At 37.7% G+C, this 13,645-nt stretch overlaps 1 protein-coding gene across 1 annotated transcript; it reads left to right on the top strand.

Annotated features, from left to right (window-relative positions):
- Positions 1-229: 229 nt before the first annotated feature.
- Positions 230-12,849, top strand: sypl2a (synaptophysin-like 2a). Its single transcript, XM_086169019.1, has 6 exons — positions 230-439; positions 643-717; positions 7,344-7,468; positions 8,472-8,664; positions 9,799-9,981; positions 10,765-12,849. The coding sequence occupies exons 1-6, from the start codon at positions 425-427 to the stop codon at positions 10,888-10,890; spliced, it is 717 nt and encodes a 238-aa protein (XP_086025145.1). The 5' UTR covers positions 230-424; the 3' UTR covers positions 10,891-12,849.
- The last annotated feature ends 796 nt before the right edge of the window (positions 12,850-13,645 follow it).

Here is a 13,645-nt window from a genome sequence, read left to right as displayed (position 1 = left end):
ACGTTTCTGAATACTACAAAAATACACGAATAACATATGCAATATGTTTTACCCCGTGTGCTCTCTTCGGGTTCAAGCTTGATTTTTGACATATCCGCTGAGGAATGTCTTCTGCCACTGAAATACATTCAGAATGCCAGCGTAAAGGTAACAAGACTATTACTTTGAAAAGGCAATAACAGGAAGTTGGGGACTGTCCGTGACTGTACGTTAGCTTGACTGTCCGTGAAGTTGAGTTGAACAGTTGGCTTGCAGTCTTATCAGTCGGCTCCATAGCTGCGAGTACTGTCCGTAGACAGCTCGTAGGACTCGTGGGATCACATGCAACTGTTTGAATTCCAACGGAAACACTTGTTTTCAGTTTTACATCCCAACGGATACCCCCGGGAGTGAATTCTACACTTTGTAAGCGCTGCACGTCTCAATGGACGCTGTTCAGGTGAGTGAGTTAGCTAAATACGCCTGTCAGTCAACAGGAGTTAGCGTTAGCATGACGTTAGCAGGAGTTTGCTAACAAGGGCAGGGCCAGTGAGCCGCAAGGTGACGATCAGGTATTTGAGATTCCACGCAAACTACTTTTTCACACTTAGCTAACGTTATTTTTGTGCCTCTGTTCGTGTCCCAACGCTTTTTTGTCCTCAGACTTTGGTGTCTGGATTTTCTCTGGACCTGGGACCCCTGAAAGAGCCTCTTGGATTTATTCGTGTACTGGAATGGGTAAGGTAACGCAAATGGCACCATACAGCGCAAATTTGAATCTATTTTCTAGCCCGTGGACATCGTACGTGCTCATCTATTGGCTGTCACAACTATCTGACTTTGGTTGTCGTGTTGTCTTCATATATGATCAACTTCAACTCTGTTCCCGATACCATGCAAACTTCATAATGTAATGTGATCTCTACACCTGTTGCCGTACCAGCTTTGTGTCGTTGCCACCGTGGGTTTGGCTAATTGGGTGCAACAATGCTACCGCTTAGACTTTGAAGTAAAACGTTAACCTTAAGGAGGGTGTCTGTTACACCTTTCCTTGAAAATTATGAACGTATAAGAGAAGCACCTGGAAGCAGAAAGAGTCTCTCAGAGGTTTTCGTTTTGCCTGCACAATGATCACCTGATGACACGGTCTAACGAAGTATAACAAAGAAAAGTTTGCAGAAATGCAGTGTCACAGTGATCTGATTTTGTCCTTTTCCATTACATTTTTATGTGGCAGTTGTGAAGTGGGAAATTTGTTGATAATGAAATAGAAACTGATTAGCCCAAATGCACTTATGTTCAGCTGAACATGTGCCGGACAACATATCGAGTCTTATTTATTTAGTAATGAGTAATCTAAATGGACTGTAACTATAAAAAGAAAACAGTTGAGGAATGGCTGGCCCTGTGTGCATTGCATGTCTGTGTGATGCAACCATTACTGCTAATATATTTTGCTACAACTCTTAAGGTGTAGAAAACAAGGAGTCACATCATGTTGGATATGACAGATTTTATCTGTTGCAGCCCGAGGTGTGATGACAAATGTCTGGTGTTTGAAGTAAAAATACACTCTCATGATGTTTTTAGGATGGAAACTTAAACGTTACTTTTCAGCTGCTTTGATTAAGTGAACTTGAGTGTGACATATATCTAAAAAAATTATACAATTTTAAAAAGTGGACTTAATTTTATCTATAAACTCTCCATCAGCCAAGGTTGACTGCCACACCTCCTGCTTCTGTCCAAAACTAAATTAATAAATCCTTCTCTCTTGTGGCCATTGTAATTCCCCTCAATGTTTTTTTTTTCATCTCAAAGATTATTTCTGTTTTGTTTTTTTTTTCTCTAATATGTGAAAAGCTTTAATTTTGACTTGGTGATATGGTAAACATACACATTTATTTACTTACTCAGTGTTGATGATACATTGGCCAGGCCTTGCTTGTTCACAAAACCTTTTTGATAGTTGGGGCAAAAGGTTTGGTGTTTACATTCCAATATCTCAAATCATCTTTAAGGCTGTTAGTGTGTTGATCTGTTAGCACACCATATTGTCAGCTGTATAAATTATTTTCAGCATGTGTCCCAGTAACACTTGTGTTGGGTTCACTGTTAATATAATGCCATCAGCTGGATAGTCCTTCATTTCCCTCTGAATTGTCTCAATTCAAATATTACATTTTTGTGTGCAAAAAGTGTTAAACACATTTGTTGTGCATTGAAGCTCAGGGCCTTTCCTTTGATGCATCAAATTCAAGAATTAGCATGGTGTCTTACATTACAATCTTCTTCTCTCGGTTTTTTTCTTCAGGGATTGCCACAGCGAATCAACCTTCTCCAGTGACTTACATTACATTACACTTCACAAATTTGTTCGAGTAGAACCTTTTAATCATTTTTTAAAATGAAAAACATGTGCAATGTATCTGCAGTTTGGGCTCTTATTTCCCAGGAGACAGCAGTTTAAATTTGTTCAAGCCATGTTTTATAGTGTAGACCAAGAAATGTATTGATAGCATGTATTTGGATGTTGTTTTAGATATTTTTTTTTTTAACAAAAGGGCAAAGCCAAATTTGTGGATGTTTCATTGAAATTTTCTCAACTATTAGCATACACATGTGGACTGCATGATCTTTTTATTTTTAACCAATGCATTTGAAGATTTTTCACATCTCATTGGTTACCATACAGGCTGAAAAACAGCTATTTGGAAAAGAGTATGATAAAATTATTATAACTTTATTTGAAGTCTTCTGTGGATATCCCGTCTTCTCAGTGTGCTGAAGACATGATCCAAAAGCGTAAGGACTTTAACCTCTAATCTTATGTTGTACCCTCATTCTGTTCTCACCAGTGAAGTTCTCAAATTCATCTCATGTGCAAACTTTTTGAATTTGAATATGAAGGCATACCAGACATTCAGGGGAAAAGATTCAATTACAAAAATGTTGGAAAGTTCTTCTTAAAGACTTATTTAGTCAGTGTTACTGAGAATATCTTTTATCGACTAAATTAATTTAGCGCCGCAGAAAGAAAAACGAGGACCCAAAAGTGTTTCTTGGTCGTTGTTGACTGTTCCTAGGTTGTCGAAAGGTGGCAAGTTGTGTTGCTAATGTAAACTATGATCTCTTTATGCATCTTCTCTCTTCATTTACAAATCCATAAATATTTGATGGTCAGCTAGTCCTGGGTCAGGCCACCCTGGATATTCTGGTCTTAAAAGGTGTTTGCTATTTATTTTATTAAATGTCAGACTGGCATATTTGGCTTAGCCTGCCTACATTGATGTCTGCTACAGTTAGATTGAGGGTGGTCTGGTTATTTTCATTATGTGATGTTGTTTGGTTTTTTTTTGGTGTAGTTTGTCTATATGTTCCCACAGGAAACTTAATTGTTGTATGAAATCCCCAAACATGTTCAATACTGTCAGGACATTTTTTTGGTCACTGCTGTGTGATATCTGTTCTGCCACTCTGCCAGTGAAGGTAGTTCCAAATACTTCAGTTTGTCTGAAGGAGTTTGGGTGGGATACTGGGCTCGGCACTGTGAATCCCTGCCCCAGCTCCAGGTTTTTTTTTTTTGTTTCACTAGTCATTTTGGCCTGGGTGGGTCAGTCCAGGGTGAGATGAAAGCTGATAAATGTTGTGCGGTTCCAGAGATTCTTGTAAGTTGAAACTCATTCCTGAAAATCCTCACTGTGTTGGAAGCTCCCTGAATACCGTGTTCAGCCCCTGTGTGCATTTGTGTTTGTCTTGAGCACACTGCTGCAAGCTGTTCACCTCAGTGTCTTGCCCTGTGTTCTGGCCCATTGTCTACAACTGTTACTCACTGATGATTTTGGAATGTGCTTTGGTAGATGTGGGTGGAAGTGAACAAAAGACATTATTCTTGAAAGTAGAAGAACAAATCACATGCTTTTTATTTGGAAGGGTTGTTGACGGAAGGAGTGGTGACTGGCCTCATAGAATCAGTGGGATGTAGAACCCATGTAGGCCCATAAACGCAGCACATATCTCAATTGTTTTCTATACCCCAAAGGACTATTGCGGCAAATGTGGATGATGACATTTCATTTGTGACGTTTCTTAAAGTTTTTTTTTATTCTCGCCCTAAAATATCATTTAGATATGGTTCCAATGTTAGTCACTTGATTTTAGACTTTTGCATAGAATGGCTGGCCTTGTGCAAATTGCATCTCTGCTGGAAGTAGAAAACAATAAGTTTATAAAATTGTGGGAATGTCTTGGTCAGCTAACCTTTAAATTAGCATAACTTAATGAATTCAGTGGAATTAGCAAGGCTTTGATTTGAGAGTTTGAGTTTAGTTTAACCCAAAAAACATGGCATATAACAATGTGTGACAAAAAAGTCCTTTTCCTTGAAAATTAGGTAAAGCACCCCGTGTCTGACTGGGTGCTTAAGTAGATGCATGTAAAGGAAAATCTGTGATGGGAATTTTGTTTACAGTGTTTTCCTTTTTTGGATTTTAATTGTTTGAAAGTGGCGTAAAAAAGGTTTGCTCGTGTTAGAAAACCACCATCAACTTCCTCTCTCACCTCAGGAAAAAATGTGAATGTGATGATTGTTAGATACAAGCGCTCCAGTGACCCACTGAAGCTCTGTATGACAAGACCGCTGCAGGGGACAAACGTTCTTGGGCAAAATTGCAGTGATTTTTTTTGAAGCAGAAGCAATGTCAGTGTTGTTACCTCATCAATCTGAGTTCAGTTTTTACGGCATTGCAGTTCACACTCAAATTATTTATATCGTGCATACATTTCAAGTTTGATGATTCATTACAATCCCATCTATGCAAATAACCTGTGTCACAAAAAAAAAACTACAAGCATTGTGCATTCCATTGCTCCATTCACACAAAGCTTCAATTGTAATGAAGACACTGCAAGAAACATAAATGTTTTATTCATTGATACTGATGAATTATTAGACGTCAGTTTGTAGCACTTGTAGAAGACACAACATTTCGCACATATGTTGTGCACCGTTGCTGATACATGGCATGTCTTGTTTAGATATATTACATGTCATTTATGGAACAATGTATAAAAATTACTTTGAACATCTTCTAATTATTTGTCAAATAACCTTCACACTGAACTTTAAAGTGTTGAGTATGCAGAAGTATAAAGTGTTTCTTCCAATTAAAGTTTAAAAATCTGTACCGGATAAATAAGAGCTTTGAAGGGAACTTGTGCTTAAACAGGTTCGTATATATGTTTAGCTGGTACAAGCCAGTGGTGTTGGGTGTGGACAAAATGGTCAGTGGAGAGTCTCACAATTCTGCTCAACAGTGTAAAATAATCATTACAATCTTAAGGGTTAAAATCTAATCTTATGTGCTCTGCATGTTTTTAGAAGAAGTTCTAGTTAGTTATAAAGAATTTTACTCAAGCTTCAGTTTAATGACTCAGCAAAGAAAAAGTTGACGGACATATTTTGAGAACATTTTTTTTGTTTGTTTCATACTACGTACTTTATTTTTAGTCTAAATATGCTACTTGCTGATAGTTTTTTGGAATGATTCCCGATTCAAGACGGCGAGTTTTGCAGTGTGACCATTGCAATGATATGACGACTTGGAAACTTGTAAAGTGTGAATTTGGCATTTGTGTTTGGTTGTTCTCAGCGGTTTAGAGTTGCTATATGAAACCACTACCCTTTCTTTTCATAGCCAGTGTTACTACTTCAGCACTTGACATCTTGTTTTTAAGGATGGGCTGTAACAGCAGAAGATGGAATCTTAAAGATTTAGTTGCAGATTTTACAAGTTTTCTGTTACTCAATATAACTTCATGACAAGGGATTTCCCAGCTCAGTTATTTATTTTTTTTGTTTTATCTTAATTAAGGATTTCTGCCAGGGTTGTGGTCAAGAAAAGTGCGCGGGTGCTGTGTAATAGTTGACTCTTTGGCAATGCTGGTGTGGCATCACAAATTTTCTGCACAGTCAGTTCATGTTAAAGGTTAAAGGAAATGATCTGTGCTCCCCTCTCCTTTCCATTTTTCCTGCTGTGGTATGCTCTACATCAGCCTGTGTTTCTCTCCTGATAAGGAACTTTTTGCTGACGTTGATCCTTAAACTGCAACAAACACGAAAACTATAAGTGTCTCACTTTAGGAATTGACCTCTGTGTTTTTCAAGGCCAGCTCTTCTTTATTTGAGAACACAAGTTGGTTGATGGACAATTAGTATTAAATAGTGTTACTGTAAATTATGACAACAATATTTCCTTTGAAAGAACATGTTGATTATAAATTCTGGGGGAGGAAATTAAAACACTATTAAAAGAAGTAGAAAACAATCCAGTATTGTATTTTTAGCTATCCTCTAAATCATGCACATGTCTATCCAAGAATGGTGGTTTTCTGTTTTTAGAACACAGTACCAGTCAGTTTAACCCGAGGCCTTTTTTTTTTTTTTTTTTACAGCAGCAAAGTTAAATATTAGCTTTGAATAACACAGAGATCTTCAGTTTATCCCTTTAATTAAATGCAAGCACCATTCTTACTAAAGGTCATCTCGAAATACTCAATACTGCAGAACAGAAGTATTCAGAAAGTTTCAAATTGAGTTACAACAGTAATAATTAAATATTTTTGTTGAGCTTTTTTGTTTCACTGTGGCTTCCAAATCCAGACATGTCATGGCAAGAAATGTTAGTATTTCCTTGTAACTGCTGACCACTGTTGAATTCTGCAGCTTTTGCTTAAACAGGAGGAAACACTGTAACCTATCAGCGCTCGTAAACTCTGAGCAAGCTGCATATTACAGGATCTACCCCACCATGTTTGTTTCCAACTATCGGGCGTTTTTCGAGGAGGGTTGGGGGCGTGCGTTTTTTTGCGAGTGTGTTCACTAAGGAGTGTGTAACATCTTGAAAATCACCCCAATGATGTTCCATGTCAAATGTATAGATGTTCTCTTATCTTTGCAAAAAGATATAATGAAAAACCTATTGATATTGTGACTAAAATATCTATATACTATAATATGATCTTATAAAAAAATATATTATATGTACCTGTGTGTATTTGTTTGCCTGTATGAGAGAGATTGTTTTAACCCAGGTGTTGGTAATTTGATGTTGTGTTAATACTGGCTGCTTTTACAGGCGCGGTGGACACACCCAAGTTATTACAACTTCACACGGTGTATTTTGACACCAGATAAAAGTGACTCATGAGCAAAAGTAGCACACCTGAAGAGATGTGTGCTCAAATGCACCAAGAAAAAGGAAAGACCAGCAGCCCCTGCGTCTTAGTGATAATGATTTAGGCACATGTTTGGTACACAGGCCACTCTTAAGGAAGCGCCTAATCATATTGATCTTCTTCTACAGGTCTTTGCCATTTTTGCCTTTGCCACAAGCGGAGGTTACTCTGGGTCAACCAGCATCCTAGTAAAATGTTCAGGACCGCAAGAGATTTCAAAGGTTTCAAAGGCTTCCTTTGGATATCCTTTCAGGTACAACACGGATGTGCTCAAAAAGCTGCAGCTGTTTCTTAAATCAACCACACACTCAACATACTGTCCTTTTAATGGATTTCAAAAATTTAGAGGTAGCTGCACTTTAACAAATGATGCGTTTCCTTTTTTTATTTAGTTTAATCATATAAATACTATATTTAATGTTCTAGCATATTTTTTAAAAATCATTCAACAGTGTTCTCATAGGATGGTAGCAGGTAGTGCTGAAACAATCTCTGACCATTTAGGAGATGCAGTGCCATGCTTCCCATTGAATACATTTATTTATTTGTATTGTTTTTTTGTAAGTGGTCTTTGAGAAACCACTTAATGCTGTTAAACTTTCTTCATTTGTGGTGGGTTCAACTTGTTTGTACATATATATTAACATATATACAATATGATATCCTAATAAAATAATCTTAATTATATAAAATAAATATTGCAATTAGGATATTTCAGTCTAAGAGGGCATTTAGAAAACCAAAACTGAACAGTAAAGCACTTTTATTTCCTGTGACCCACACAAAGTCCTACCACCCATTCGACCAGGTTCCAGGTTATTCAGTCTATTCAACACCAAAATACATTTTAAAGAAATAACAAAGATTTTAACATTTTCAGCTTGTGAAAAAATAAGACAAGATATCAAGACATCACAGTGCTTCACAGCCCCAATGAACACCCAGATGGTGACACCTCAATTATTAATATTAGTGGGTGAAAATGCATTGAAGACAATACCTACTGTGGGGATATTTTTTATAGAAACACAATTGCAAGATATTGATGTAAAACTGTGTTTCAAGAAAGAGACAGGTGCAAGTTTGTGATCACTAACTAGTAATACCTTAAAGATCACATTTAATGTCTATATTCTCCTGTTGCTTCCCTGGAAAGCGGAGCAACTAAGGTGAGGACATTTTTCTCTGAAATGTAATAGACTACAAATCTAAAGAGTGATCACTAAGACTAATCAAGTGAATTTTTTCTCCTTCAGATTGGCAGATAACCAATACACTGTAGCATTATGTAACGGAACCAACACAGCCTTCCTGCAGGGAGACTTCTCCTCCTCTGCAGAGTTCTTTGTGTGTGTGGGTGTGTTTTGCTTCCTGTATTGCACTGCAACCCTGATTCTCTACTTGGGATACCAGAATGTCTACCGCCAGACAGCACGCGGGCCCATCGTAGTAAGTACCATGTAAATAGTTGGGTCAATGCACAGTGAGAAGAGTGTGAATTGATTTGTCATTTCCCTGAGAAATTCACAGAATATGATAGAGGGCATTATTGGAAACTAGGATTGAAATAGGATTTAGTGAATGCAGCATTATACTCTAGAAATGTGACTGTGCTAAAGTCCTTTGTCGATATGTATCACAGAATGAGTTTAGGTATGGTATTCTTATATCAGTGTTGCCAGCTTATACTTCAAACACTATATTCTCTCTACACTGCTCTGTACTTTTGCGAGTTGACCCCTCTGTGGTATTTAACACTATCCATCACACTAAAAGCCTTGATGACTGTGTGGGCTATTCTAAAAAACCTTAGACTTTTGCTCCTCCCACTCAGTATGACAATTTTGTCACAGTTGACTCTCTAACAACTCCCTCATGAGGCCACTTTCCAAATCTACTTTAGTGCTCTAACAAAACCAGTCGTCATTTCGGAACAAAGACATGGAAACTGTCCAAAAATTAACCACCATTTCTTGTTCGAAATGATGTAGCTGATTTGTTGACAATATCATGGCATTGCTATTTGTGTAAAGTCTTGAGGAAAATAAAGCAAACATAGGCAAGGGGGCCATGTTCTCGCAAGGAGTGAATTTCTTCTGTTTGATCAGCTGTATGTGGTATACCTCAAAGATCTGCACATGGACCAATTTGAATTAGGATGCTAATCCATTGACATCAACATCATTTACCAACAGCTACTGTACATATGACCCGAATTGGAATTTTCAGATAAGACTTTGTCATGGTGACTTGACTGCAAAGTGCTAGGATTAGAGCAGAAATCTGAATTCTAGCTTCTGCAAGCAGTAGTTTTGGATTTGTCATCACCTAGACAGCGTAATATGACTCCAGCTGTGGCTCAGCATGGTGTCTGCTGCAGAGCAGAGCCCGCACTTCTCACATTCAGAAACAGACAGGAGCAGAAATGAGGTGGTTCTAATGGAGGAAAAACCAGTCAGTCTGATCTTCATGTAGAGATTCACTATGACCCTATATACTTAGAATCACATCCGTCCCGGTGTAAAGTAGAAAAATTCTGGGTCACATGTTTTTCAAATAATTCTTGCGTGTTCTTCCTGCCAGGATTTTGTGGTCACTGCTGCCTTTGCCGTTCTGTGGCTGGTGTCCTCCTCAGCCTGGGGCAAAGGCCTGACTGATGTCAAATGGGCCACCAACCCAGAACATCTTGTGAAAAGTCTGCCTTTTTGTGCGAGTGACTGTCACCCTGGGGATTCCCCCTCTGTGGGCCGCCTGAACGCCTCCGTGGTAAGCAAGTTAGAATTAGTATTAGAGGTGAACTTGTGTTTCTTGTTCTTTCTTGTCGTGTAACTTAATATTCCATGACTTGTAATTTCTGTTTTTTTTAATTTTATTACTGAAGAAAAATGCATAGAAAAACAAGACCTTATCAGACTACAAAATGGCCACTTCTATCATATCTACTTACACCTTTTGAGAAACTGAACTTTCACTTTCATTTTAATATTTCTGTTTGCTTGCTTCTTGAACATCTTTTTTTGAGTTCTTGACAGCTGAGAACCAGCATGCCACTTTGAAACCTTAGCAAGTAAACACAATCCCCTCATCATTTAATCACCTACGGAATACTGTTTGAATTTTAAAAATAATGGACACTTTAAAATTAAAATGGAATTACTCATGAAAAATCGAAACATTCTAATTATGATTGCAGACTATTTTTCATATATAATCTGAATGGTTTTTCTTTTGTGTTTGTTTTTTTCGTTTTTCAAATTACATTTCAATATTTCTGTAGATTGCGGTCTACCTCTTAAACATTTTTAATGGAACAGCTTTGACATTTCATTTTAATTTGGTTGTAAAAGGACTGATGGAACATTCTCCTTATTTAAATTTTTGCTGCAGTAATACATTCAATTGGTGTACGTAAATCAATGTGTTGTGATTTCTCTTGTTTTGTCAACCTTATCTTGGGAATTCAGTCCCCTGTCCCAGTCTTTGTAGGGGTGGGCCTTAATAGTTACTTGTCACCCACTCTCTCCTTCCAATGTTGTTGTATCTCTGCAGATTTTTGGCTTTTTGAACTTGATCCTTTGGGCAGGGAACTGCTGGTTCATTTACAAGGAGACTCCGTTCCACAAGGATCCCAACCCACCTGCCACCATGAATGAAGGCGGCCTCCCTGAGCCCTAGTTCACTGCGGCTCTGTCCCCCCAGCAGACACGCTCTGTGCCCTACACTGGTTCTAATGCTTATCTGCAGATACGGAACAACCCATCTCCTCAATTCAATTCAGTTACGGGTTTCCACGACAGCTTGATATATTTGTGTTGGTTTTTCTTAATCTTTTTATTTATCATTAATCAATTACCAGTTCCAATGGGCCTTAAGCACACACTGCAATGCTTAAATTTTATATGAAATGACTGTCTGTGAAAGTAGTTGAAAACCATTTGTTGTATCGGAGCAGCTTCCAACGTGAGCACAATGCCCTCTTTTTTGAGGTTTGGCCTTCAGAGAAACGTTTAGCAGTGAAAGTGACTTGAAAGAATTCATTTAGAAAATGTACAAGTACAACATCCAGGAGCAAACCTTTCCCCCATCGTCTGGCACAAAAGTCCATGAAGGGCTTGTTTTGTTCCAATTTGCAATTGGCCTAACATTCATAGCAGACAGATTCAACATTGTAGGACAACGTATGAGCCATTGCCTGAAGGTTAAGGAAGGTTCAAAGTTTCTCTCAGGTTTACGGAAACACTGACAGCAAGGACGTGTAGTAAAATGACGCTACTGACAATTCTCTGCTTCTTTTTTCTACCACTTAGGTGTCGGACGTATAATTCAGGGGTTGTCCAATATTTCAGAACTAGTTACAGACTGGTGGTGCCACCAGCCCCTCAATAAGCTGAAACTTATCCAAACACAAGTGGGAGTTTTTAGTCTGTTTCTCAATTACTACTTCTGCCAATTGCCATGTGCCATTTTCTCATGTTTACGAAAACAGCTCAAGTGAATATGCTGCGAAAAAAATGAAGTATTTTGCATAAAGGAAAACTATATTTACTGTCAAATGGCCAAATCAAATATTTCCAAATGAAAACTTTCGCTTTTCTGTCAATACTTTAGATAGTGGATTGCATCACCATTTGTGCCTGCCCTGCTTTTGAGAACCCTTGTTCTTACAATTAGACTTACAGTCTACTGATTTGCGTGAGTGACATTTTTAACCACACAGATGTTTTGTCATGTTAACCTTTGTGCACAGCTAATGATCTTGGAAACACTAACAAAAGAAACACTATAATTTTTACTCTTAACACAGCAGTTTATCTTCTTTGCCTTTGAGCAGGGAAGTAAAAACCTTTTGAGTACTTTTACTCATGAGAGTTTGATATCTAACTAGAACAAGCCATCTCTCGTGTTCACTCGAATTGAGAGTGACTAGGACATTCTGCCATCTTGTTCCCTTTGAGTGACCCTATATCAGTGACCTTCAAGTTCTGTTGCAGTCAAGTTATTTATATACAGTTCATGTATATTTTTGCCTCCACTGTACAGTATGTTTCGGTATTCCGTTCGCTGATTTTTTTTTTTTTTTTTTTTTTTTTTTTTTTTTGTCATGTTTTGTGTTGTAGTTCACAGCTCCATGCAATGGATTTCTGTAACATATTGCGCAAAATGTGGCTGCCAAATCTAATCCTGCTGTTTTTCCTCTATGAAACACCCCAACCCAATTCTACGGCATCAGACAGTTCCGCATTTGACTCATGCCACTATCTTGTTTCACTTCGAAGAGTAACTAACACATTTAAATGAAGAAACTGTGCGTAGATTGTTTTTGAATGGCATTATTGGGCTTCTTTGCAAAAATTTCATTTGATATTTGGAGCATATACTGATTTAAGTCAATATGTCAATGTCATTTCCATATTAGAGTTGTATTAGGTAAGTTGCTTCTTCAATTTTAAAAGAAAAATCTTTGTTCATTTGGAGCACAGTAAATTGGGATTTTGTGTAATGCATTGTTAATTTGTTTGAACTTATATATTTTATGCCCTGTTTGTGCTAAAGCAATTTGCTGTTTTGACATGTGTAATACATGAGCTACAACTGCTGGAGTCTCTTTTTCAAAATAAATAACAGTTAAGTTCATTTCGCCTCATGGTTTTAAGTGACCATTCATGTCAGTTTACCATCCTCCAAGTGGTTGATACTAAAATAAGGCAATTATAATTTTCATATGTTTAAAATTTCTCTCTGACAAAGTGTCACCCATTTCCACTGTGTAAAATGACATCCAAAAGGTGACCCATCCGGTCCAGATGCTAGCAGTGTTAATGTCCACCACTGTTGAGGAGAATCAGAGATTATTCAAAGGAAGGTCAATTTAGCAAGTTGAATTTGAACAAACCACCCTCTGAGATGAAGTGCATGGAGACTTGTAATGAAGCGGTTTGTTAATTCATTTTTTCGGCCAAATCACTTGTTGACTGGCTGATCAAATGATTTCACAAACCATTTAAGAGATCACATCAGAAGGTATTAACAATACGTACCGGTAATCAGAGTACAAGCATTCCCTACCATAAGATTTAGAAAGGTGTGGCCAATTTTTTTATTCTTGCCAGAGGCTAAAGAAACCCTTTGTTTTGACATCGAACGATTAATGAGATGAAAGCTCAAAAATTCAGCTTTTATTTCCAGGTATTCACATCTGGAACAACACAGTTTAGAAGATAGGATAATTTCAAACAGACCACCATAGTTTTAAGGTGAGCAAAAGGATTGGAACAACTAGATTTAAGAGTCCAGAGATTGCCTTGGTCAGTGTAAAATGTTCTACCTCTTGCCCCTACAAAGTCATTGTTTTTGCCCTGTCTTTTGGATTCATATCTTGCCGTACGGTAAAGGACTACCCACTATTGAAAGTTTCCCATTGTGGGATGAT

This window comes from Fistularia commersonii, chromosome 21 (assembly GCF_037954325.1).
Source record: "Fistularia commersonii isolate RoL2024-O1a breed Wild chromosome 21, RoL_Fcom_v1.0, whole genome shotgun sequence".
Classification (NCBI taxonomy): Eukaryota; Metazoa; Chordata; class Actinopteri; order Syngnathiformes; family Fistulariidae; genus Fistularia; species Fistularia commersonii.
The sequence above is the reverse complement of the archived record's forward strand: the minus strand, read 5'-3'. Positions and strand labels throughout refer to the sequence as shown.

What these genes read in the sequence shown, in the direction of transcription:
- sypl2a (XM_086169019.1), top strand. An exon ending in CAGCACGCGGGCCCATCGTA is followed by an intron (nt 8,665 to 9,798) that starts GTAAGTACCATG and finishes TCTTCCTGCCAG; the next exon opens with GATTTTGTGGTCACTGCTGC. An exon ending in GCCGCCTGAACGCCTCCGTG is followed by an intron (nt 9,982 to 10,764) that starts GTAAGCAAGTTA and finishes GTATCTCTGCAG; the next exon opens with ATTTTTGGCTTTTTGAACTT.